At 36.6% G+C, this 27505-nt stretch overlaps 1 protein-coding gene across 2 annotated transcripts; it reads right to left on the reverse strand.

The window, feature by feature from the left end:
• Positions 1 to 3118: 3118 nt before the first annotated feature.
• On the reverse strand, positions 3119 to 27505 carry LOC130910804 (sperm acrosome membrane-associated protein 4-like). Of its 2 annotated transcripts, none has more exons than XM_057828367.1 (3): positions 27286 to 27505; positions 8559 to 8669; positions 3119 to 3607 (listed from the first exon to the last, which is right to left on the reverse strand). In XM_057828367.1, the coding sequence occupies exons 1-3, from the start codon at positions 27428 to 27430 to the stop codon at positions 3387 to 3389; spliced, it is 477 nt and encodes a 158-aa protein (XP_057684350.1). In that variant the 5' UTR covers positions 27431 to 27505; the 3' UTR covers positions 3119 to 3386. The 2 variants fall into 2 exon arrangements, with proteins under 2 accessions (XP_057684350.1, XP_057684351.1); XM_057828368.1 differs by lacking the exon at positions 27286 to 27505 and adding an exon at positions 25761 to 25903.

Genomic DNA, 27505 nt, shown 5'->3' on the forward strand with positions numbered 1-27505 from the left:
GAAATTCTTGTGAATAAATGCTTAAATCCCCAAATTCTTTATTCTGTAGATATGTAAAACAATATCGATTCTTGGGTAAAAGCAAAAAAAAAAAAAAAACGTGCAGTTAGCGCTTATTTTACACAAATATGTTGAAGTACAATGCTAGTCCGTTAGTGAATGTAGCTAGCGGCTGCCTTATGTAGACAAAGCTTTTCCGGTGAAAATTCTTGTGAATAAATGCTTAAATCCCCGAATTCTTCGTAAAACAGTCTGCATTCTTGGTGGAGAGCAAAAAAAAAAAAAAAAAAAACGTGCAGTTAGCGTTTATTTTACGTAAATATGTCGAAGTACAATGCTAGTCTGTTAGTGAATGTAACTAGCGGCCGCCTGATGTAAACAGAGCTTTACCGTTGAAAATTCTTGTGAATAAATGCTTAAATCCCCGAATTCTTTATAGATATGGACATAAAACAGTCTCTATTCTTGGTTAAAAGCAACAACAACAAAAAACGTGCAGTTAGCGTTTATTTTACGTAAATATGTCGAAGTACAATGCTAGTCTGTTAGTCAATGTAGCTAGCGGCCACCTGATGTAAACAGCTTTTTCGGTGAAAATTCTTGTGAATAAATGCTTAAATCCCCGAATTCTTTATAGATATGGACATAAAACAGTCTCTATTCTTGGTTAAAAGCAACAACAACAACAAAAAAACGTGCAGTTAGCGTTTATTTTATGTAAATATGTCGAAGTACAATGCTCGTCTGTTAGTGAATGTAGCAAGCGGCCGCCTGATGTAAACAGAGCTTTACCGTTGAAAATTCTTGTGAATAAATGCTTAAATCCCCGAATTCTTCGTAAAACAGTCTGCATTCTTGGTGGAGAGCAAAAAAAAAAAAAAAAAAAACGTGCAGTTAGCGTTTATTTTACGTAAATATGTCGAAGTACAATGCTCGTCTGTTAGTGAATGTAGCAAGCGGCCGCCTGATGTAAACAGAGCTTTACCGTTGAAAATTCTTGTGAATAAATGCTTAAATCCCCGAATTCTTCGTAAAACAGTCTGCATTCTTGGTGGAGAGCAAAAAAAAAAAAAAAAAAAACGTGCAGTTAGCGTTTATTTTACGTAAATATGTCGAAGTACAATGCTCGTCTGTTAGTGAATGTAGCAAGCGGCCGCCTGATGTAAACAGAGCTTTACCGTTGAAAATTCTTGTGAATAAATGCTTAAATCCCCGAATTCTTTATAGATATGGACGTAAAACAGTCTGCATTCTTGGTTGAGAGCAAAAAAAAACGTGCAGTTAGCGTTTATTTTACGTAAATATGTTGAAGTACAAAGCTAGTTTATTAGTCAATGTAGCTAGCAGCCGCCTTATGTAAACAGAGCTTTTCCGGTGACAATTCATGTGAATAAATGCTTAAATCCCCCAGCACCTCCGCGACCCTCGTGAGGAAAAGCGGCATGGAAAATGAATGAATGAATGAATGTCTAAGTACAATGCTAGTCTATTAGTCAATGTAGCTAGCGGCTGCCTTATGTAAACAGAGCTTTTCCGGTGAAAATTCTTGTGATTAAAATGCTTAAATCCCGGAATTCTTTATAGATATGGATATAAAACAGTCTCTATTCTTGGTTAAAAGCAACAACAAAAACGTGTAGTTAATTTTACGTAAATATGTCGACGTACAATGCTAGTCTGTTAGTCAATGTAGCTAGCGGCCACCTGATGTAAACAGCTTTTTCGGTGAAAATTCTTGTGAATGCTTAAATCCCCGAATTCTTTGTAGATATGGACATAAAACAAAAAACTTCCTATGATGCCAATGCAGTCGCAGCTAATTTCTCCCATTTACTTTTCACGTTTCAAAATGCATGGTTCGAAAAATATAATGACCTTGAATCCTTGAACAAATCACTCGAGACAATCCTTCCTGTTTCTATGCAGTACAGCTTTCATACTTTTTCAACAAAAATCCGGCGTTAGATCGCTGCATGCGCGTTCGTGAATCGTTCCTCTTGATGTGGGCGGCCCCCTACTTGAATGCGAGGCGCAGTGTATGACCGATCGGAACCCTCAGTACAATATGAAGTCTATGATAAGACCAAATGAACCACCATGATGCTTTGAACCAATTAGCTTCATTGCTTCAAGAAGCTTCATTTGGCCATCACTGCTTCCTTAGGAGAGACAACCTCTGCTGCCACCTGCTGTCAACACTGTTGTTGCCCAACATGCCTCCTGGCATGCACTGCAGATGTAAATATCAAAATTCATGATCTGTGCTATGACACTGTCATGAGCATGAATGAATGCTTAGAACAGGCCATTTAGTGTTATCCGTCAAATTATCTCACTTTTTATATAAATGATCCGAGCTGGACATAAATGGAGTTAGTGACATAATTTGCTGGATGACACTTCATCACATCTATCATAAGCATTCAGTAATGCCCATGATGGTGTCATGTCATAATTATGATGGTTTTATGACAGTCTTATGATGCCGCTGTCAAATAAAGTGTTGGCTGTTAGCCCAAATAAATCAATAAGCATATGATTCAAAATGAAAACAGTAGCAGCTTATCGTGCGAAAATTACTGCTTAAGTTAAAAAAAAAAATTAAAAAAAATTTAAATGGATAGAGACCTGAAAATAAGCTTATTTCAAGAAATCTGAGTAAAATTTACTTGCTCCTGGTGCTGCGTCGGAAAAGCGCTATATTTACCATTGAAGCACTGGCAGATAATTTAAAGTGGTTAGAATTTCTTGCTGGAAGGGTTTAGGGTCATGATAGTGTCATGACACAATTATGACAGTCTTATGACACCGCCGTCAAATGAAGTGTTCCATATTAACCCAAAGAAATCAACAAATAAGCCGCACTGGACTATGGAATTTAGGATTTGTATCGACTTACACACAAAAACACCTCGAAACCGTATGATGTCATGACTTCAAAAAGTGATTCAACGTCTTGACGAGTTGTCGCCCACATGCAAGCATCCATGTCTGCCGTGCGTCCAACAGGCAAAACTGGTTGTTCCTGTCGGATGAAGAGGAGTGGGCGCTAACGAAACACGAAACTGCATCACATCCATGACAATTGCTGCACCCAAGAAAGCACTTTCTTCCCAGATTCAAAAACTTTATTGTCTCCCGTTAATGGCAGCCTTACATAAACCGTTTCATAGAGTCACACATGGTAGAAAACGAATTTGAAATTTGTTCGATGGTCTGGCATTGCCTGTTCAAAATGCCAAATACACAACAACAAAAAATTAACGTACATTTTATAGTCAAATGTGTTCAACCTCAAGCTGGTTCTTTTTCTATAGCTAGGTGTTATCAATATAAAACTGACCCCGCTTTTAAAGAGACGCTAAAGAGGATAATGTGACATTGGGTTACACCAGAATGTGCGCCATCAGCAAAGCGGCGATGGTGGAGAGGACCAGCGCAGAGCTGGAGACGCCCGGCGCGGCGTTGCACAGGTCGGTGGTGCAGCAAATCTTTTTCATTTTGTAGGTGGTGGCGGTGCCGCCTTCTGGGGTGAACTCCTCGTCCACGGTGGTACCGCAAACCTCCACCGCCGCGCAGCCCTTCATGGCGGCGTCCTCGACGTTATCTGAGGGGTGACAATGACACTTTGTCAGCGTCGACATGACAGCGGCAATTTGGGTAATGACGAAGACGTGTACTGCGGCGTGTTCGCGCAATTCAAAAATTCCGGTATAAATCGTTTTTCTGGAAGGCACGTTTTTTGTGAAGAATTTTTTCACCTGACTGTATATGGAAGTCTATGAACATACATCGAGGCTGTCAGGTGAAAAAATTAGGACACTTCTTCACTAGTGATATGTGACGTTTATTGATCTCCTCTGCTGTGAGCACAAGCCACCAGCTGTTTTGCGTTTAAGCTTCATCTACACCCAGTGAACGCGTGTTCCCCACTGCGGGAGACACCATCTGTCCAGAATGGTCACACTTACTGCTTTGGAAAGTAGATATGGCAGAAAACGCAGACTAAGCAGTTTCTGCTCTTGCACCCCCTCTTTAAAAGAAACTGCTGTATTTTAAACCAAAACAACGAAAAATATGTCTAGATGCTGCCATAGCAGATTCATGGCGCACGAGGACTCCGAACTATTTTTAATTTGTCCGTTTTACCCTGAATCCATCTGCTCCATGTTAAGACCAACATAAGCTAAGTTTTTGTTTGACGAATGTTTTTTTAATGCATTTGTAAGCTAGTTTATCGGAATATTTAGCTGTTTTTTGTCGGAATATATGTCTGAACCATTTGTTAAGAGCATTGTAAAAAAAAAATAATAATAAAAAATTTTTTTATACGATTACTCGATTATTCAAACTGACTAGTTAATCGATTAATCGATTAACTCGAGTATTCGATAAAAAAAAAAAAACGAACTAAATTTTGCTGCGACTATTCGTTTAATTGAAGTGGCGTTGTAATGGTTTATTTTGAAAGTGTTTGCATTTAGTTTTATTGATTTGATAGTCTGCCTCATTTCACATGGCTGAATCCATCTGCTCCATTTTAAGACCAACATTAGCTCAAACAAATATTTAGCCTTTTTTGTGGGAATATACGTTTGAACATTTGTTAAGAGCATTGTAAAAAAAAAAAAAAGTTTAGCGTTTTGTAGCATTTAAGCTAGCTGACTTTTGCTATGTAATTTTTCATGTTTCTTATACGATTACTCGTATTCAAACTGACTAGTTAATCGAATAATCGATTATCTCGAGTATTTGATTAAAAAAAAAAACGAACTAAATTTTAGGGTAAGTTTTTGTTTGAGCTAATGTTTTTTTTAATGCATTTGTAAGCTAGTTTATTGGAATATTTAGCTGTTTTTTGTCGGAATATATGTCTGTTAAGAGCATTGTAAAAAAAAAAAAAAAAAAAAAATTTTTAAACTTTGTAGTTTTGTAGCATTTAAACTAGCTTACTATTTTTCATGTTTATACGATTACTCGATTATTCAAACTGACTAGTTAATCGATTAACTCGAGTATTCGATTAAAAAAAACTCGAACTAAATTTTGCTGCTTCGAGTATTCGTTGAATTGAAGTGGCTTTGTAATGGTTTATTTTGAAAGTGTTTGCATTTAGCTTGATTGATTTGGGTGGATACACTGTTCTCTAGTCTGCCACATTTAAAATGGCTGAATCCATCTGCTCCATGTTAAGACCAACATAAGCTAAGTTTTTTTTTGACGAATGTTTTTTTTCAAATGCATTTGTAAGCTAGTTTTTAGCTGTTTTTTGTCGGAATATGTCTGAACCATTTGTTAAGAGCATTGCAAAAAAATAAAATTAAAAAACTTTATCATTTTTAGCTTAGAATCATTCATTGATGTCAAATATTTAATTTAAAAAAAACTTTAAAAAAATATTCACTCGCATATTTTAGCTTAACTGTCGCATTTCCCGAATATAACGTGCTTTTTTTCCCCAAAAAATGAAAATGTAAAATCATGGTGCTCATTATACACTGGTACAGGGATGGAGACAGAAATATATACAGTTACCGGCCACTTTATTAGCTACACCTGTCCAACTGCTCGTTAACACTTAATTTCTAATCAGCCAATCACATGGGGGCAACTCGGTGCATTTAGGCATGTAGACATGGTTTAAGACAATCTCCTGCAGTTCAAACCGAACATCAGTATGGGGAAGAAAGGTGATTTGAGTGACTTTGAACGTGGCATGGTTGCTGGTGCCAGAATATTCCGACAAAAAACTGCTAAATATTCCGATAAACTAGATTACAAATGCATTAAAAAAAAAAAAAAAACATTAGCTCAAACAAAAACTTAGCTTATGTTGGTCTTAACATGGAGCAGATGGATTCAGCCATGTGAAATGAGGCAGACTAGAGAACAGTGTATTCACCCAAATCAATAAAACTAAATGCAAACGCTTTACAAAGCCACTTTAATTAAACGAATACTCGAAGCAGCAAAATTAAGTTCGAGTTGTTGTTTTTTTTTTTTATCGAATACTTGAGTTAATCGATTAATCCATTAACTAGTCAGTTTGAATAATCAAGTAATCGTATAAGAAACATGAAAAATGACATAGCAAAAGTCAGCTGGCTTAAATGCTACAAAACGCTTAACCATACTCTTAACAAATGGTTCAGACATATTCCCATAAAAAACTGCTAAATATTCCGATGAACTTAAAAAAAAAACATTTGCTCAAACAAAAACTTAGCTTATGTTGGTCTTAACATGGAGCAGATGGATTCAGCCATGTGAAATGAGGCAGACTAGAGAACAGTGAATCCACCCAAATCAATAAAACTAAATGCAAACGCTTTCAAAAATAAACCATTACAAAGCCACTTTAATGAAACGAATACTCGAAGCGGCAAAATTTAAGTTAGAGCTTTTTTTAATCGAATACTCGTATAAGAAACATGGAAAATGACGTAGCAAAAGTCAGCTGGCTTAAATGCTACAAAACACTTTGTTTTTAACCATACTCTTAACAAATGGTTCAGACATATTCCCACAAAAAACGGCTAAATATTCCGATAAACTTACAAATGCATTAAAAAAAAAAACATTAGCTCAAACAAAAACTTAGCTTATGTTGATCTTAACATGGAGCAGATGGATTCAGCCATGTGAAATGAGGCAGACTAGAGAACAGTGTATTCACCCAAATCAATAAAACTAAATGCAAACTCTTTACAAAGCCACTTTAATTAAACGAATACTCGAAGCAGCAAAATTAAGTTCGAGTTGTTGTTTTTTTTTTTTTATCGAATACTTGAGTTAATCGATTAATCCATTAACTAGTCAGTTTGAATAATTACGTAATCGTATAAGAAACATGAAAAATGACATAGCAAAAGTCAGCTGGCTTAAATGCTACAAAACGCTTTTTGTTTTTAACCATACTCTTAACAAATGGTTCAGACATATTCCCATAAAAAACTGCTAAATATTCCGATGAACTTAAAAAAAACCATTAGCTCAAACAAAAACTTAGCTTATGTTGGTCTTAACATGGAGCAGATGGATTCAGCCATGTGAAATCAGGCAGAGTAGAGAACAGTGTATCCACCCAAATCAATAAAACTAAATGCAAACGCTTTCGAAATAAACCATTACAAAGCCACTTTAATTAAACGAATACTCAAAGCGGCAAAATTTTAAGTTAGAGCTGTTTTTTTTAATCGAATACTCGAGTTAATCGATTAATCGCTAGTCAGTTTGAATAATCAAGTAATCGTACAAGAAACATGGAAAATGACATAGCAAAAGTCAGCTGGCTTAAATGCTACAAAACGCTTTTTGTTTTTAACCATACTCTTAACAAATGGTTCAGACATATTCCCACAAAAAACGGCTAAATATTCCGATAAACTAACTTACAAATGCATTAAAAAAAAAACCATTAGCTCAAACAAAAACTTAGCTTATGTTGGTCTTAACATGGAGCAGATGGATTCAGCCATGTGAAATGAGGCAGACTATCCACCCAAATCAATAAAACTAAATGCAAACGCTTTCAAAATAAACCATTACAAAGCCACTTTAATTAAACGAATACTCGAAGCGGCAAAATTAAGTTGGAGCTGTTGTTTTTAATCGAATACTCGAGTTAATCGATTAATCGATAAACTAGTCAGTTTGAATAATCGAGTAATCGTATAAGAAACATGAAAAATTACCTAGTCAAAGACAGCTAGCTTAAATGCTACAAAACGCAATTTTTTTTTTTTTTTTTTTTTTACAAATGCTCTCAAGAAATGGTTCAGACATATATTCTGACAAAAAACTGCTAAATATTCCGATAAACTTGATTACAAATGCATTAAAAAAACATTAGCTCGAACAAAAACTTAAACATGGAGCAGATGAATTCAGCCGTGTGAATTGAACAGACTACAGAACAGTGTATCCACCCATATCAATAAAACTAAATGCATACACTTTCAAAATAAACCATTACAACGCCACTTCAATTAAACGCAGCAAAATTTAGTTCCAGTATTGGAAAATTTGGAATTGCTAAACATAAAATGCAATACAGTATCTGTATCTCCATCTCTGGAGTGACAACAATCTGTAATTTTGTTGTTTTGACAAGAAAGAGGAAGTCGATGTACATGATTTGCTTTCACGGGCCAGGCAACATGTCATATCATTCCGCACCTCGAGTTAAACATCTGTACTCTAGCGTGTCATGCTAGCAGATTTTTTGCGTAAGGCCATGCTAAGAAGATGTGCCAAGTCAACGCTCAATTAATATTGCATGTTTAGTTCCTGATGCATTAGATTGATAACACCATCAGCTGCCGAAATGATAATATTGAGGTTCAATCTTCAAATACATTTTTCTGATTCCGAAGTAAAGACTCACTTGGAAAGCAGAACATGTGCGGTTTAACACTTCATCTTTTTATGACTGCACTGCTTGTTCTTTGTCAAAATATTAGGAAATCTAAAGACGTGGAATCCCACCCGGTCACATTCTGAAAGTTTGAGTGACAGTGGAAATTGCTGACAAGAATGTTTGCGAGGGTACATCTTACCTGCTTTGCCTTTGCCGCTGTAGCATCTCTCTCCATCTGGGCACGTCATTTCCGTGGTGACGCACTTGTTCCAGTAGCCAATACTACAACTGTAGCACTTCAGAGCCTGGCCTGAAAGATGACAATGAGGAAATAAAACCGTTAAATGTCAGTATGAAAATGCCAAATGTTGAGGTCGTATGCTACACAGAGAATGACAATTTGGTATTAAAGGTTACATTAAAAAAAAAAATAGCTATAAAGCTTTAAAGCACTGGTTCTTAACCTTTGAAAAGGTACCGCACATGTGCATATTACATGTGTAATAAAGTTTTTTTTTTTCCAACCCTAAAACCGATATATCAAAACTAGCAAGCTAATATCTAAGCAAATTCCTGTTTAAATTTCTTCACATTTTGAAAGCATGATTTTAAACATGCCAAAATTGGAGTCCAGCCTGGTCATAGGTCTCATACCCAGTGAAAGTCAACCTTCCACCTAGCAAACCAGTTTCTCTTCCTAACAGATAGCAGGGGTTTTCAACCCAGTCCTCAAGGCACACTGTGGGTCCTGGTTTTTGTTCCAGCCGATCCAGCAGAGACAGTTGAACCAATGAGGCTTCTGCTAAAACAAGCCACACCTGACTGCAATCAACTGATTGCACTTGTAAAACACCAGATTGGGGAAAAAGTGTTGTCATCTTGTTTGGTAAGAATGAAATCCTGCACCCACAGTGTGCCTTAGTGGAATAGGTTGGGAACCCCTGAGATAGAGGACTAGCAGTTGAAAAAAAAAAAAAAACTAGTCCAAAATCTGGTCTAAAGACCATTATAGGGCTCTAGCTTCCCCAACAGGTGGATGATGTCGGCAGGAGAATGGTCTCATCAGTTTTACTATTCAGCCCATTGAGGGGGACTTTTTCAGAACCAGGAAAATGTGACTAAGAGCCGCAAAATGTCATTGTTTCAGTCCCTCTACTCCTCCAGGATATTCTTTTTATCCAAGTATTTTTCCCCAATAGCTAAATAAATGGTATGGTCATGACTTAATTAAGTACGACATGGAAAATTACTTCATAATGGTCAAAACTGTCGACTTCACCTTTACTGTTGCACCTCCCGAATGATATTTTATGCCATTTCCCTTCCCCGGCTTTGGAGAATGTAAACAAACCAAGAGGCGTGACAGCTAGCAGTCATGCTAACCCGAAACAAGTGATGTTTCCAGGTCTTCGAAGCGGAAAATCAAACACAACTAGCCCGGATCATTTCACACGACGGCGGGGTTGTCAATTGTCTTCGCCGATCGGCAACCCGCCTGAGCTCTCCTGCCCGCAGCAGGGGAACGACTAGCAGTAACTCGTGAAGACAATACGGAGAGAATAAGTACTAGAAATGCCTCTCTGTTCGGGTTGGCATGTCGGCTAGCTGTCACGCCTCCTGGTTTGTTTATGCTCTCCTAAGCTGGGGCAGGGAAATGTCAAAAGCCGGACTAACTCCAGTGACATAAAATACAGCTCGCTAGGCGCAAATGTAACTCGTAGCATTAGCATAGCAATCACGGTAGCATTCAGCTATTGCTAACGCTAACGGCAAGCGTCCTCTATTTTTTTTTTTTTACATACAGTTCGTGGCGTCTTGGTGGGTATAATTAATTTTCTTCATTTTACAGATGAAAACATTTTTATTAAACGGCGACTAAAACTAGACGAAATTCATCTAGTTTTTGTCAACAAAAATAGACAAAGACAAGACTAAAATATGACAAGACTAATAAGTATTGTCATCCAGAAAACTCAGAAAGCAGTGACATCCTGCGCGCACATCTGTTGCTTGTGAAGCAGCCAAAGGCGACTGTTGTATATAACCCCTTCTGAACAGTTTATTGTGCGTTTTCAATTGTGGTCGAATACTCAGGGCAAGTTTATGTGATTGTTTTTGGTGATGTGCGGACGCTAACTGAGAGATGCTAATCATTTTATTATTGTTGTATCAGCAGCTACTTGTAAACGCAAATTTGAATTGCTGTTATTGATGATGAGACTGATTTTATTTTAGTTTTATTCTGCAAGTGTTGATGTCATGAGCAGCAACAGTACATAGTAGCATACAGTAGTCAGCAAAATACAGACGTCTGACATCATCACTTCAGAGCTTAGCTCGCTGTCAAGCTAGGACTTAGCTACAACGTTTTGGTGAGGACAGTAAAATAACGTATACTGTATTGGCCCGAATATAAGACGGCCCTGATTATAAGATGACCCCCTCTTTTTCAAGACTCGACATCCGAAACAAATGATTATAACAATATATTTGAGAGAAAAAGCTTATTTTACCTCATTCAAATCTTAATATCGGAACATTTAAATATGTAAACTAAAGTGCAATCACATTCGTAAATGAATGGCTTCTGGTTTTTGAAATGTTAATAAACCAATCTATTGTGATAAAAAAAAATTGCAATAACTCCATTAACCATCAAAGTGAGGTCTAACTAGTCTTGAAACAAATCTGAATAAGTAAAAACATGGCAATAAAATAATGCAAACTGGTTAAACTTGAGAGTAGCTGAGATCTGTCATGACAGAACATCGCTTCAACGATATCTCGCGCCATCTAGCGTCGTGAATGGGTATAATGTCTAGTTTTTCAGTCTTATTTCAATGCAAAAAACACATAAGCAGGGGTGCACATAAGTGGTCCGCATGCGTACTGGACGTAGACAAACGCGCTGGCCCTCAACGGCTTCCATACGCTTTTGCGTACCGATGGCTGACCACTGTAGTTGCGGCGACACGAGAAAATAACTTCTCAAAATGTCGAAGAGGCAGGCCACACTGTGTAATTACTTCCGTGTTCCCCCACCCCCGTCAAAAGACAGACAGACGACAGAGACGTCACCGGAGCTACCGAAAAAAAAGACTTTTGCTGAAAAGTGGCTACAGGATGTACCGTGGCTAGAAGCAAATGATGCTCGCACGGAAATGCGGTACAAAATGTGCCGTGAGAATCCCAATGTCGCCGATAAGAGCAGCGCATTTTATGTAGGGTCAAAGAATTTCAGCCATCCAAAATTTGAAAAGCACAAAAAAAACAGCATGTGGCAATTAAGCAAACTATCGATGTCAAACAGGACCCCACTCGCCCTACAGTATGGACAAGTGGCAGAATAAAGGTAATGAACAGCGACATGCACTGAAAAACGTGTTTTTGCTCGCATTTTACAAAGCTAAACATGCACGTTCAATGAGGTCTTATGAGGAGGACATCCCACTTTTAAAAAAGCTTGGAGTTAATTTGGGAGCCGCATAATGCCCTTTATTTTGAATTGGTGCTTTTTATTTCTTTACATTTCACTTCAAAGTAATGGCAATTTTGTTGTGCCAGTTGATGTTAATCAAGCATTAATTGTTAATATAATTAATTAAAGTTAATTGGCTCTAAGTAAAGCTTGTCATAAATTTATCGCATCAGGCGGGTCGGCTCTCAAGCTCAATGAGGACCAAGTCACATCTCCAGGTCCTCCTCTGAGAACCCGGGCAAAAAAATTATAAAGGGTGAATTCCGACTTGCGCGGAAATCCGGTAAACTGGGGACTATCTGTACTAGCTTTTTACCTTTAAAGCCACACAAAGGATTAAGAAACTGCCTAGTCATAATTGATAAACCGCTTGAATTGCCCAATATGGCATGTACACTATGAATGCCGTTTGCCCAGGGTTTTTTTTTTTTTTCTTGCCCCAGGCTTTACGAGGGGCGGGCCAGAAACCCAGGCATTTGCTGACATCATCATCAACAAAGAAAAAAACCTGCTGGCTGAGAAGGTGAAAGAGTTTGTTGCTATACTAGCACTAAATTGTAGTCCTCAAATATATTTCATGTATTTAGAAACAATAAAAATAGCTTTACAGACATTTTAACCCTTTTATGCATGATTGTGGGAGTGGAGGTAATAGTTCAAAGTCATCACGTCCTATTTAAAACAGGAGAAGATGTCCAATAAACACACTGAACCACTTTTCACATTTAAACGGCTCAAAAAAAGTATTTTTTAACTCATATGCCAAATAGGGGTAACTCACGATACGATTTGCGATGCTCACGATAACTATGGTCTCACGATAAGGCGATACAACAATTATCGATACATATACACATATATACACACACACACTATATATATATATATAGGGCTGTCAAACGATTAAAATTTTTAATCACAGCTTAAATTAATTAATCGTAATTAATTGCAATTCAAACCATCGATAAAATATGCCTCGTTTTTCTGTAAATTATTGTTGGAATGGTAAGATAAGACAAGACGGATATATACATACAACATACTGTACATAAGTACTGTATTTGTTTATTATAACAATAAATCCACAAATGGCATTATTAACATTCTTTCTGTTGAAGTGATCCACGGATAGAAAGACTTGTAGTTCTTAAAAGAAATTTCAGTACAAGTTATAGAAATTTTATATTAAAACCCCTCTTCGTGTTTTCGTTTTAATAAAATTTGTAAAAATTTTCAAATAAAAAAATAAACCAGTAGCTCGCCATTGTTGATGTCAATAATTGCACAATGCTCATGGTGCATAAGTCACACCCAAGCACCAGCAGAGGGAGACAAAAATCACGAGTAACAAGTGGACACGACACTCTGCTGTCATTTTAATCTGTTTGAGCAGGGCATGTGCGTTAATTGCGTCAAATATTTTAACGTGATTAATGAAAAAAATTACCGGCCGTTAACGCGATAATTTTGACAGCCCTAATAGATCTGGATATTCTACAAAACAACAGAAAGACGAGCCATTTTCATCATTCTGCTGTGAATTGGAATGAGTATCATTAGTAAGCGTCTAATCCAATTGAAATGGGAGGGATGGTCGCAGTGGCGAGTGGGGTGCTGAGGGTGCTGCAGCACCCCCTGGTGTTGGGGAGGACAAAAGGTTTTAGAAGATTTTTTTGGTTTCGTTAAAAATAGAGGAACATTGAAACAATAGCGTATTTAACTTGGATAAAAATATATGGTGGAAAACACTCAGGTGACTTGAAGTTCCACTCGAGACCCCAATTTGACCAAATTTCAAAATTGTCTGATATGCATGTGTGATACATCATTTAAAAGCTTAAAATGTCAATTTTCAGGGGGAAGAAAAATTTTGAACAGGAGGGCATTTTTTCTTTCTATGTTTTTTAGTGAGAGCACGCGAGAGCAGAATTACAGACACCATGGCTTTAACGAGATATTATCGCATACTTAACTTGTTATGATCCAAAAACTCCGTGTCAAGACACAGCTGTGAATGGCCACAGCCGGATTTTGGGGAGATTTTATGGCTGAAACACTGTCATATAACAAGGGTGGCGAAGCAAAAATAGCAGACATTAAGGAGTGGTCGAGATTCATTTCTATACATTTACCCTTTTAACGTGATCGATTATTTATCATCTAACATATCGGAGAAAATGCGACCGTAACAAAAAATATATGAGGTAGATATCCGTGACTTTTTTACAGATGCCAGTTTTTTTTTTTCCATTGTGACGTCATTTGTGTAAAAGTATAAAATATGCGAGTGAATAATTTTTTAAAGTCTTTTTTTTTTTTTTTTAAACGAAATATTACACATCACTTAATTATTCTAAGCTAAAAATGACAAATATTTTGAATAATAAATATTAGGGCTGTCAAACGATAATTTCTAATTGAGTTAATTACAGCTTAAAAATTAATTAGTCATAATTAATCGCAATTCAAACCATCTATAAAATATGCCATATTTTTCTGTAAATTATTGTTGGAATGGAAAGACGACAAGATGGATATATTCATTCAACATACGGTACGTAAGTACCATGTTTGTTATAACAAATCAACAAGATGGCATTATTATTAACATTCTGTTAAAGGGATCCATGGATGGAAAAGACGTAGTTCTTAAAAGATATATGTTAGTGCAAGTTAAATTTTATATTAAAACCCCTCTTAATGTTTTTGTTTTATTAAAATTTGTAAAATTTTCAAAAAATAAACTAGTAGCTCATAAAATCATTTGGGCCCAAGCCCCAGCAGAGGGCGCCAAACACCAAAAATCAAGTAACAAGCGGATATTACACTGCTGTCATTTTAATCTGTTTGAGCGGGGCATGTGCGTTAATTGCGTCAAATATTTTAACGTGATTAATTTTAAAAATTAATTACCGTTAACGCGATAATTTTGACAGCCCTAATAAATATAGTTAATTACCTTTGTTTCATTGCTGGGTTGAAACAAGCAGTTGCGTGATGTCTAAAAAGGGGGTTTCCAGGGTAAAACGGACAAATTAAAAATAGTTCGGGGGCTTAATGTGCCATGAATCTGCTATGGCAGCATATAGACATATTGTTCTATTTAGTGCTGCAACGATTAATCGATTTACACGAGTATTCGATTAGACAAAAAAATTCAAATTACATTTTGTTGCTTCGAGTATTCATTTAAAGTGGCGTAGTAATGGTTTATTTTGAAAGTGTTTGCATTTAGTCTTATTGATTAGGGTGGATACACTGACCTATGGTCTGCCCTTAAGACCAATGCAAGCTAAGTTTTTGTTTGAGCTAATGTTTTTTAATGCATTCATAATTTATAGGTATATTTAGCCGTTTTTTGCGGGAATATGTGTCCGAACCATTTGTTAAAAGCATTGTAAAAACAACATTAGGATTTTATAGAATTTAAGCTAGCGGACTTTTTCTAAGTTAGCCAATTGTTCTTATGTTGTACACAGATCCTCATTATTTTTTCTTTCTTTTATACCATTTGAGGCTCAGCTCAGGTATTAATTTTTCATGGTCCTTATCCGACTACTCGATTATTCGAACTAGCTAGCTAACTAACTCCATTGATTAATCGACTACTAAAATATTCGATAGCTGGAGCTGTAGTTCTGTCAAACTCAGTTGTTTGGGCTTAAAATACATAGTTTCTTTTAAAGAGGAGTGCCAGTCCTTTCTGTGTTTTCCACCATATGTTGAAAACGTTTTTGTTCAGTCCTTTCTGTGTTTTCCATCATATGTTGAAAATGTTTTTGTTGTTGTTAACATGTTCACCACCTGACATCTTCCTTGCTACCAGGTAACATTGAACAAAGCGCTATTGGAAAAGTTAACTCGACAGACGAGGCGTTAACATATCACAAAAACAAATTAACTTTTTTCTTTACAAAAACGGCTACATTTTCTAAAATTCAATTCGAGGTCGAAAATGATGATTATGATGTTCATTCTATCTACATTTGGTGTCTCCAAATAGGTAAGACAAGCTTGCATTGGAGCATTTATTTTTTTCTCCACTCATTTTTTTCCCCCATTAAATGAAGATACCAAATAGTGCTGCAACGATTAATCGATTAACTCGAGTATTCGATTAGAAAAAAATATTCAGATTAAATTTTGTTGCTTCGAGTATTCGTTTAATTAAAGTGGCGTTGTATTGGTTTATTTTGAAAGTGTGTGCATGTAGTTTAATTGATTTGGGTGGCAACAATGAATATAACTAATTTCTCATGGCTACATTAGTCAAGTTTTTGTTTGAGCTAATGTTTTTTAATGCATTCATGATTTAGTTTATAGGTATATTTAACAGTTTTTTTTTGTAGGAATATGTGTCTGAACCATTCGTTAAGAGCATTGTAAAAAAAATAAAAAATTAAAAAATAAAAAATATTTTATAGCATTTAAGCTAGCAGACTTTTTCTGTGTAAGTTAGCCAATTGATCCTCTTTTTTTTTTTAATTATACCTTTTTAGGCTCAGCTCGGGTATTTTTCATGTTCCTTATCAGATTACTCGATAATTCGAACTAGTCCACCAATTAATCGACTAGTAAAATATTAGATAGCTGCAGCCCTACTACCGAAGCATTTATAATTTTCTGGGAGAAATTATCTGACAGAATTGGGGTGGCGTGGCTCAATGGTAGAGTAATTGTTCCCCAACCCAGAGGTTGTGGGTTCGATTCTCTGCCCTGATGAACACGTCTTAGTGTCCTTGAGCAAAGACACTGAACCCCACGTTGCTCCTGGTGCTGCGTCACCAGTAGGTGGATGGCGAGATAGTGTAAAGCGCTTTGAGCGCCTAGAAAGGTGGAAAAGCACTATATAAGTGTAACACCAATTGCAAGGGTGCCAATACTTTTGGCCAGCACTGTATCGTCACACCCCAAATGCCAAATCCATATCGGGTAGCAACAGCAAACAAGTTAATCTGCATTTCAAATACAAAACCTGTAAGTAGCTATGAAAAGGAGTGGTCACCATTTTAAATATGTTTGCAGCGTTGCACAAGAAAATGTTTTGAAGGCACTAGCTTGATTAAAAATAGCGCAGTACACCTTGTGTTTCAAATATGCACACTGCAAAATTGGATTTTCAGCATATAGAATATGTATTTTTGTTACTTAAATTGACCTATCACACCATACAATTTGATGTACTAGTTGACAAACTTGACAGAAGAGCGCTAGAACAGGTTTCAAGTCAAGTGAGAAAACTGATGAGCACATGCAATCCTAATAAAGACACACATAATGACCAAGGAGTCATTATAAATCCTGACGCATTGTTATGGGTGACACATGAACACACCTCAACTTTAAGGTCACTCACTGAAGTGAATAGACAAAACAAACCACGCTGATTTTTTAGTAGCAATGACTTCACGCAGTTTGACCCACCCTCACCTTAGAATCTTTAAAATGTTGGATAACGAGTTGACCCCAGCCATTCTCTTGACAATGTCTATCCTGTTTGGCCAGATTCATCCTCGGGTCAGGCACCCTACTTAAAGTAAATTTAAGTGGACCTTACTTTTTAATTAGTGATCCATGACTACTACGAGCATCAAACTTTGTGCCGCCTGTCCATAGTACATATTTTTTCAATAATTACATTTTTTTTTTTTTTTTTTTTAAATTTAAAAACAAAAACTAGGGATCACAGCATTGTTTTTCTTCCCCGTGGAACTTCGTAATGTTCCGTTTTTTTTGTCCCATGTTCAAAAAACCACACCAAACCATTAATAAAAAATGTACATACATATAAGGGTTTTTATTGTTTTTTTTTATTAATTTATTATACTTTGGGGAAAAAACACGTCTAATATGTATTTCTATCCAATGCTGTTGAATCAATACATTGAACACACGCACGCACAAAAAAATAATAAAAAACAGACTTCATAATTAAGCGTCTTTCATAAATAAAATGCATTATTATTATTATCATAATTACAGTGGGGAGAAGAAGTGTTTGATACACTGCCGATTTTGCTGGTTTTCCCACTTGCAAAGCATGTAGAGGTCTGTAATTTGTATCATAAGTTCTCTTCGAGGGACGGAATCTAATACAAAAAAACAGAAAATCGCGTTGTTTCCTCCTCCATGTTTCACGGTTGGGATGCGAGACCGTTTTACATCCATATTAAGAATTCAGGGATTTGAGCATTTATTCACAAGAATTTAACAAAAAAAAAAGCTCTTTGTTTACGTAAGGTCGCCACTACATTTTCTTACTAACGAGTGTCAGTTCGCAATATTTACATAAAATGCTATCGGCACGTTTTTGTTTTTTGCTTTAAACCAAGAATTGAGACTCTTCATCCATGTCTATAAAAAATTCTGGGATTTAAGCATTTATTCACAAGAATTTAACGGAAAAGGCTGTGGCAATAAGGCGGTGCCACAGTGGCTTAAAGACTAGCAGCACATTCAACTTATTAAAATAAATGCTAACTGCACAGTTTTTTGGCTTTTAACGTATTAAATCTATTTTTATTAATTCAGGGATTTAAGCATTTATCCACAAGAATTTAACGTAAACAGCACATTGTTTACATAAGGCCGCTGCTACATTTGGTTTTTGACTAGCATCATAGTTAGCATTTTATTTAAGTATTGCAAACTGCACTTTTTTTTGCTTTAAACCAACAATTGAGACTTCTTTATAGATATGGACGTAAAACATTTAGGGATTTAAGCACTTATTCACAAAAAAATTCAACAAAAAAAGCTCTTGGTTTACGTAAGGCCGGCGCTACATTTGCTTACTGACTAGCATCATAGTTCGCAATATTTACATAAAATAAATGCTAACTGCACGGTTTTTTTTAGGTTTTTTTTTTTGCTTTAAACAAAGAATCGAAACTTTTACGTCCATATCTATAAAGAATTCAGGGTTTTAAGCATTTATTCACAAGAATTTTCAATGGAAAAAGCCATGTGGCGATAAGGCGGCGCCACAGTGGCTTAAAGACTAGCAGCACATTCAACTTATTAAAATAAATGCAGCACATTCAACTTATTAAAATAAATGCTAACTGCACATTTTTTGGCTTTTAACCAAGAATCGAGACTGTTTTACATCTATTTTTATTAAGAATTCAGAGATTTAAGCATTTATTCACAAGAATTTTCAACAGAAAAAGCTCAGATTTCACTTGGTCAGCTTGTACAACCACGCTAACAATGCAGGCCCCCCATTAATCGACCCTGCGTCCCGTCCATTATGAAGTCTATGAAAAAACACTAACTGTAAAAAAAAAAAAAAAGAGGGAACAAGGCATTGTTTTTCTTCACCCTTAAACTTAATGTTCTGGAGTTTAAAAAAAAAACAACCAAACCTGAGCCACAAGACACTGACACATGAACATTGTGATCTAATTTGTCATTCCCCTCAACATGACGTCTTTCCAGAAACCTGTCAGAAAAGAACACTTCAAATCTAATCAGTTCTCAATTCCATGTGAAGAATATGCTTGTACGCAAGAATGACCATTTTCTCGCCATCAGGGGTGGGAAATTAGTTAACCCTTTCATCATACGTGGAGTTTAAGGGGGTGGGGGGCACCTTAAGCCTTTTCAGTATCCATTTCCCTCTTTTACTAACTATTATAGGGTGACCAAACGTCCTCTTTTGCCCGGAAAAGTCCTACTTTCCCATAGTATCTTTGTCGTCCGGGCGGGTTTTATAAATTCATAAAAATGTCCGGTTTTTATGATTTTTCACGGGACCAATTTGAAGAGAATCCCTCCGGCCGCTGGGTGGCAGCAGTTGACATGGCTCCTACTAGAAGGGAGGGAAGGAGTAGTTCTTGTTTTTGTTGGCATTTTACCCCTATCATGAGGCATTACCGCCATCTACTGCGTTGACAATTTGGCCACAACGCCTGCCCAGTTGTTACGTTTTTAACGATAAATACCTGGCCTGGCAGTGAATGAGTTCACTAATGAGAACTTTCTGATTGATGACCACTGTAATGACCAATGTCCCTGAAAGTGTCAAAGCATAAATTAGACGACATTTGTCTTTTAAAAAGAAAATTAAAAATCTGGAAACATTTTTTGTATGAAATATGGGTCAATTGAAGTGAGGAATAAATGTATGAATATCATAATATAATACTAAAAACATACTTTGGGACTAGCTAGCTCCATTTTTGGCCAAGTGGGGTAAACTGCCTACAACTAAAATATTCAGTGATCTCTGTGTAAACACGCAGTGCTATTTAAATTTTAATAAATAAATAAATAAGAGCATAGTTTTCATTAAGAGCATGTAGAGGCTAGCCCTATTAGCTTTAAAATTGTCAGGGCTTCCATAACGAACACTTCCTCGCACTCCAACAAATAACAATAAACTAAACTATTCAGACGTCCACAAGAGGGCGATAAAATTCCAAAAAAAGCCAAAATAGAGTAGATTGCACAAGGAGTTGGAATGGAATGTGACATCTTATCATGGGCCTTAAAGAATCATTACCTTAAACAAACAGTCACCAAAATTTACTCAAGTTCGATGAAAAGAATACTCAAGTAATGAGTAACATTGTGAGTAACTGCTTACCAAGTCTGTAACGTGTCATTTTGGGGGATTTAACACATTCGCTTGCCATTATGACCAGAGGTGTAGCAAGGGTCCCCGGGGGCCCCAGGCAACAAGCAACATGGGGCCCTTCGAGCGTGTGCAAGCAAGGGGGGCTTGGAGCAATAGAAGAGTAGCAACACAAAAATACCACCATCAGATGCAGAGGTATACCTTTGTGTGAAATCTGTAGTCATATTGGCCCTACGACCGACCAAATTCAAATTACTCCGTAAAACCCACCGATTGGTGGACTACCGAGTGAAATGAGTATTAAATTTGCTAATAAAATTGTTTTGATTTTAGCTGCATGTTGTATTTTTCTTATAGAGTATTCAACGAGGAATACGATAGACCCATTAATACTTTTTTGGAAAAAAACATTCCTTTAAGTAGTCACATGAATAATGAGGTGGCCTGTGAAAATCTACATAAAACCTGGCAACGATTTTCCAGAGAGTTGTTTTTGAGTCTTTAAACAATAATGTGGTATTAATAGCTGATATGAATTTCTTATGCATAATCTACGTGACATGTTAGTGCTGATTGCGATTGATAATAGAATCGTTAGATAATCTGCCAAAAGATTCCATGGTATTGAAACACTCCCTACACTTGTTGCTGCGACAGTGCAGTAAAGCTACATGTGCTAAATCTCTTGGCCCTCTGGGGGCCCCTGCTGGCCCTAGGCATTTGCCTGGTTTGCCTAATTGGACCCGACGCCTCTGATTATGACCAGAGGACAACGATCTGTTTCTGCATGTTTAGAGCCTTTCATTGGTATTTGATATGATTTAGATTAGATAACTTCTGGTTAATCCAAAAACTGTTATTTTGGGGTATTATTTATTTTTGAAATATGATTAAACATTTGCCTAATGAGCTAGAACATGCAGTCACACCCAAGAGAATTGAATCAGTTCTTCAAAATGCATACAGCTGCAACAATGGCATCAAAAGGTTGCAGTTACTTCAATTAAGTTAAACATATTTACAAATGAGGCTGCAGCTATTGATAACTATCAACTAGTTATTTCAATTAATTGGATTCGGAACATATAATGCAGTGCAGAATAAATTTTAGGAGATGTAAAACAAAGGCTTGCTAAGATTGCACTTTCAAAAAACATTGAATGTGAATACAATATAAAATTATCGAGTGTTTTTTTTTTTTTTTTTCAAACTACTAACTTTTCATTTCACAAGAAGCAAAAACTGAAACACCATATTGGCCCGAATATAAAACAGCCCTGATTATAAGATGACCCCCTCTTTTTCAAGACTCAAGTTTGAAAAAGGACTTTTTGAACACCAAATTAATTTTTATGCAGAAAAAAATTACAGTACATCCGAAACAAATGATTATAACAATATATTGAGAGAAAAAAACAATCAAATCTTAATATCTGAACATTTAAATATGTAAACTAAAGTGCCATCACATTTGTAAATGAATGGCTTCTGGTTTTTTAAATGTAAAAATCTATTGTGATAAAACAACAAAATTGCAATAACTGCATTAACCATCAAAGTGAAGTCTAATTGTAACTGTAGTCTTGAAACAAATCTGAATAAGGAAAAACATTGCAATATAATAATGCCAATATCTGAGATGTCATGACAGAACATAGCTTCATTGATGTCTGGCGCCATCTAGCGTCGTGAATGGGTATAACGTCTAGACCGCGAATATAAGACAACCCCTTCTTTTTGAACCTTTTTTCAGTGCAAAACACACCTACCAGAGCTTAACCCCAAACAGTAAAATTTAATTTGGATTGAAGTACAATAAAAGGACAATTGGCGATTTAACAAAGCAAAATTCTGCTAGCTTAAATGCTATGAAATGTTTACTTTTTTTAACACACTTTTTTAAACACTGCTCTTAACAAATCATTCGGATACATATAGCTCAAAATTAAATTACAAACGCAGAAGAAAAAATCATACTAGCTCAAACAAAAGCTTATGTTGGTCTTAACAGGGAGCAGCTGGACCCAACCATGTTTGATGAGCTATTTCATATTCACTGTTGCCACTAGAGGGCAGCATTTTGAAAATTCTACAGAAGAGGATTAGGGACAATGAAGAAGAAAACACCATTACTGTATTTTTTTTCTTCAGTGGTCGAACTCTTTGAAAACAGCGACTCTCTTTGCAAATGAGGCAGACACAGTTGTTGCGTGTTTTATTGAAAAAATATTCCAACATCCACCTATCCTTGAAGCGTCGGCCATCGCAGTCAACTTTTTTTTTTTTGATTGCCATTTTAGAAATCACACAGGGTAATGCAGCTCTTACAAGTTTTTCAAATAGGCTGATTTTGTGTGGACAAGATAGTTGTAGATATCAGGGTAGCAGATGTCAGGCAGAGAGGGCGAAGACAGCGGGTCGGAAAATATCGATTTAGGCATCAAATATGGATCTGGCGAATGGATAGACTGAAGCTTTTCCACATAACGCCTCTTATGCAACGCATCCAACTTCCATGAATTGCTCTATAAACTGAACGACTAATTGAAACCAGTGAGAATAGGGCTAAACAGACAATATGGCGGCCAGATACAGCGACACGTCATTCTGTGACGTTGGTGAGTAGGGTCTATAAAAGTGACAGCAGCGCGCAAACGGCGAAAGAGTAGGCTGTGTGACGTTGTGTGTGATGCAGGGCCGGCCCAGCCTATACGCAGACTATGCAGCTGCTTAGGGCCCCTGAACACCACCAATCTGGCAATTGTTTAATTTATATTAGTGCTGAAACGATTAATCGATTAACTCGAGTATTCGATTAGAAAAAAATATTCAAATTTTGTTGCTTCGAGTATTTGTTTAAAGTGGATTTGTATTGGTTTATTTTGAAAGTGTTTATATTTAGTTTTATTGATTAGGGTGGATACACTGCCAATCTGGTCCGCCTCTTTTCACATGGCTAAATCCAACTGTTAAGATCCTTGTTAACACCAACATAAGCTATATTTTTGTTTGAGCTAATGTTTTTGAATGCATTCGTAATTTTGTTTTTTTATAGCACTTAAGCTAGCAGACTTTCTATTTAAGTCAGCCAGTACATAGATCCTCTTAAAAAAAAAAAAAAAAAATTATACTAGGGCTGTCAAACGATTAAAATTTTTAATCGAGTTAATTACAGCTTAAAAATTAATTAATCGTAATTAATCGCAATTAATCGCAATTCAAACCATCTATAAAATATGCCATATTTTTCTGTAAATTAAATATATATATTCTGTAAAATAAATAGTTGGAATGGAAAGATAAGACACAAGATGGATATATACATTCAAGGACTGTAGTGGGCATTTCACTCTACTGTCTGTCTATGCTGTCCTCATTCCGAAGCGTCAGCTAGTGAACGACGCCTTAATAATCAGACTTCTTCCTTTTTCATCTGATGTATTAATAAAATGGCCTCAAACCATTGTTCTCTTTAGACCATAGTGAAACTACAAAAAAAAAAGTACACAAGCATTGCATTAGCAACAACGTTAGCTTAGCACGCTATACAGGTTCACTAAACAAACAAAAAGCGTCTCATACAAAAAATATAACATTTCGCTTACTAACAGAATATGTACATTCTTTACAACAGCCATACTTACGGACAAATCTTGTCCAAGGATCATATAAGCACAACAGAGACGTCGTGCAGCCATATTGATAAACCATGTCGCAAAGCGACCACAAGAGTTCGCTGTTAGACAGCACAAAAAACCTTGTTGCAAACTTCCCAAAAGGCAGAATACTGTCTGACATGGGACAGTGCGGCACATGTGCGTTAATTGCGTCAAATATTTTAACGTGATTAATTTAAAAAATTAATTACCGCGCGTTAACGCGATAATTTTGACAGCCCTAATTTATACTGTTTGTTTAATTTATTCCGTTAGAGGCTCAGCTCAGGTATTTTAATTAATTAGTCCATCGATTAATTGAATACTAAAATATTCGATAGCTACAGCCCTAGTTTATATTCTATTTTGTTTACTATTTATATTCTATTTTGTTTACTACAGTTTGCTTAATTCAAGCTTTAAAAAATTAAGTTCTTCCTTCTTTCTTTCCTCTTTTAGAAAAAGGTTTGGCGCTATCTACTGTAAGCACTGACAATCATTTGGGGTGAGAAGTTTGAAGTATGCAGTGCAACAAAATCTGAATATATAAAATATGGACGTATGGGTTGGATTGCATGTATGGGTTTCACAGTACACTGTGACGAAATGGTGGGCCAAAAATATGGGCACCTTTGCATTATTTTGCTTAGGACCCCCAAATGGCCTGGGCCTGACCTGGTGTGACGCAGCTCCGTGACCTGTTCAATATTGCGCATGTGACGTTGGTGAGTAGGGTCTATAGAAGTGACGGCAGCGCGCAAACGGCGAAAGAGTAGGCTGTGTGACGTTGTGTGTGACGCAGCTCCGTGACCTGTTCAAGCTTTATTGAAAAAAAAAAAAAAAAAAAAACTATTGGGTCGCATGCCTGCAAATTTTGAATTGAACTCATATCTTTTAAAATATTTTTCAATGTTATATATATTTTTTCTTTACTATAATCTTTTTGTGTGTTCGAGAAGCTTGATTGCAAGTAGGTATATACTTTTGATAAGGTGATGGGTACAACACCTAACTTCACAAAGCGCTATCCTCCAAACGCTTTTTGTGTTAGATGATATATATATACTCACTATTTTGCACTGTATATAACCTGTTTTGACCATAGTATGTGTAAAGGCCAAAAACGCCTATGACCATACCCGCTGTTTGTGTTGAATTGTCAAACATAAAACTATTCAATAAATATGATCAAGCTTCAAAACGGTTGGTTGAGCATGTTTGGTTGTCAATGGGGCGTCAATTTTGAAATTTTCTTGTCTTTTTGGGTCCAAAATGTGGATTAAAATTGGTCAGTGACGAAAACAACAGTTTGGGCATGTTCAAGGTGTCCTGAAAAAAGGGACCTAAGTTGGCCATGGGTCCCTTTTAATTTTTTATGTATATATATATTTTTTTTTCCTTTTAAAATAAAATCAATAAAAAATCAAATAAAAAATAAATGAAATCCTTTTTATATTCCTAAATTTTATTTATTTATTTAAAATTTAAACAATTTTTTTCTTTTTGAAATATAAAGGCAACATCAAATGTATGCAAATTCGGCCAAAATAGGCTTAGGTGTTAGGGTTAATTAGAGCATGTAGTCTAAAACGAATTGAACAGGTAGAAAAGTCGTATTGCGCTAAAAGAGGTGTATTCACAGTCATCGTTAATAAAATATATATCGTAATGGAATAATGTTCTTACCGACTGCGAAAAGGACTCCCACAACGACAAGCTGGAAAATAATTCGGTTCATGTTGATTGACAGGAGGTCGCCGAGCGAGAAGCTTCCGTGCACGCTGACCGTTAGAATCAATTAAAATCAAACGTTTTCTTTTTCCACCAGACTCATTTATAACATTCCACCCCCCCCAATCCCAACGTCACTCTTTATCCAATGGGAGCACGTTTTCCTTTGAGAAAAGCTTTTTTCACCTCATCCCTCGTAAACAAACTCTTAAAGTCCACCTGTGACGTGGTGACGTCACATGAATAGGGGAACCGTGGACAGAGAGAGACGTTTATTTTTGGTCAAAAGGACGTTACAAAGGCTACGTTCATACTATTAATGCACGAATCCGATTTTTTCGTGTTTTTCCGACTCGAGTGACGCATTAACTTGACGGTCTGAACGTGACAAGTCGCGTCCACTCTCTCAAATCGGAATTCATGCAGCAATTACGTCATCAAAAAGCAAGAGAGACGCCACGGAGCGGTGCAGCTGTGCGTTATTAGCGCCTAACTTTCCTTGGAACACGGCTTTTTAGGAAGAGTCGAACTTGACAACAGTCATAAAAAATTTAAAATGGGTTGAGGATAAGCCTGAGAATGATCGGTTTTCTGTCTGCTCCATATAAGCAATATTTCAACATTGCTTACACAGCCGAGAGTCGGGGCAAACTGCGCGTATGTGTGTGGGACATGCACGGACAGTGCGTGCATGCTATCGATCCATACACTTTGAATATAAACCTAATTTGGGATTATTTATGTCTTATTTGTGTCCTCTTTTTAAAAAGCAAAATATGATATCGCTGGAATGACGGATGACAGCCAGCGTGTGTGGTCATTTGTTTTGATGCTTCTGCGCGTGTCGGACTGCGAACTAGTGCGCATGCGTAATACTTGAATGACAAAGGCAGTCTGAACGGGCACGCCAAAAAAACATGACAAAAAATCGGATTCGTGCATTAAGACCTGTAGTATGAACGTTGCCTAATAAACATGTGATGTGATCCTCATCTCGTTTGGGAAGGAATGGGAAAAAAGTACACAAACAAGGAAAATGTGACAGTAATATTTATTTCCTGGCACAGCCGTGCCTGTACGTTGCTTTTTTTCTCCCCCAAACAAGTGCAGCTTTTATTTTAGGGTGTGACTCCAGTCAGTGTCCCGTTTAGTGCCTTAACCCCACCCTTACACCGTTAACCGTGTTCACACTCCTGACTTCCAACAGCACGAAGTTTTAAAAAAAAATTAAAAAATTTTTAATTCAACGCTCATCTTCATATTTGTTTTTTTCTAACGAGCGCACGCAAATTGTACATTCCAAGTCTAATAAGACTGAATAGAAAACACAGCAAACATGCTTGGATACTTGCGTTTTTCATTAATTAGAGCATGTAGTCTAAAACGAATAGAACAGGTAGAAAAGTCGTATTGCGCTAAAAGAGGTGTATTCATAGTCATCGTTACTAAAATAAATATCGGAATGGAATAATGTTCTTACCGACTGTGAAAAGGACTCCAACGACGAAGAGCTGGAAAATAATTCGGTTCATGTTGATTGACAGGAGTTCACCGAGCGAGAAGCTTCCGTGCACACTGACCGTTAGAATCAAACTTGTTACCTTTTTCTTCTCCACCAGACTCATTTATAACATTCCACCCCCTCCATCCCAACGTCACCCTTTATTCAATGGGAGCACGTTTTCCTCTGAGAAAAGCTT

The sequence above is a fragment of the Corythoichthys intestinalis genome, chromosome 22, assembly GCF_030265065.1.
Source record: "Corythoichthys intestinalis isolate RoL2023-P3 chromosome 22, ASM3026506v1, whole genome shotgun sequence".
NCBI lineage: Eukaryota > Metazoa > Chordata > Actinopteri > Syngnathiformes > Syngnathidae > Corythoichthys > Corythoichthys intestinalis.

What these genes read in the sequence shown, in the direction of transcription:
- LOC130910804 (XM_057828367.1), bottom strand. Translation starts at nt 27,430, where the DNA reads ATGAGTCTGGTGGAGAAGAAAAAGGTAACAAGTTTGATTCTAACGGTC. An exon ending in TGGAGTCCTTTTCACAGTCG is followed by an intron (nt 8,670 to 27,285) that starts GTAAGAACATTA and finishes GTCATCTTTCAG; the next exon opens with GCCAGGCTCTGAAGTGCTAC. An exon ending in CAGCGGCAAAGGCAAAGCAG is followed by an intron (nt 3,608 to 8,558) that starts GTAAGATGTACC and finishes GTCACCCCTCAG; the next exon opens with ATAACGTCGAGGACGCCGCC.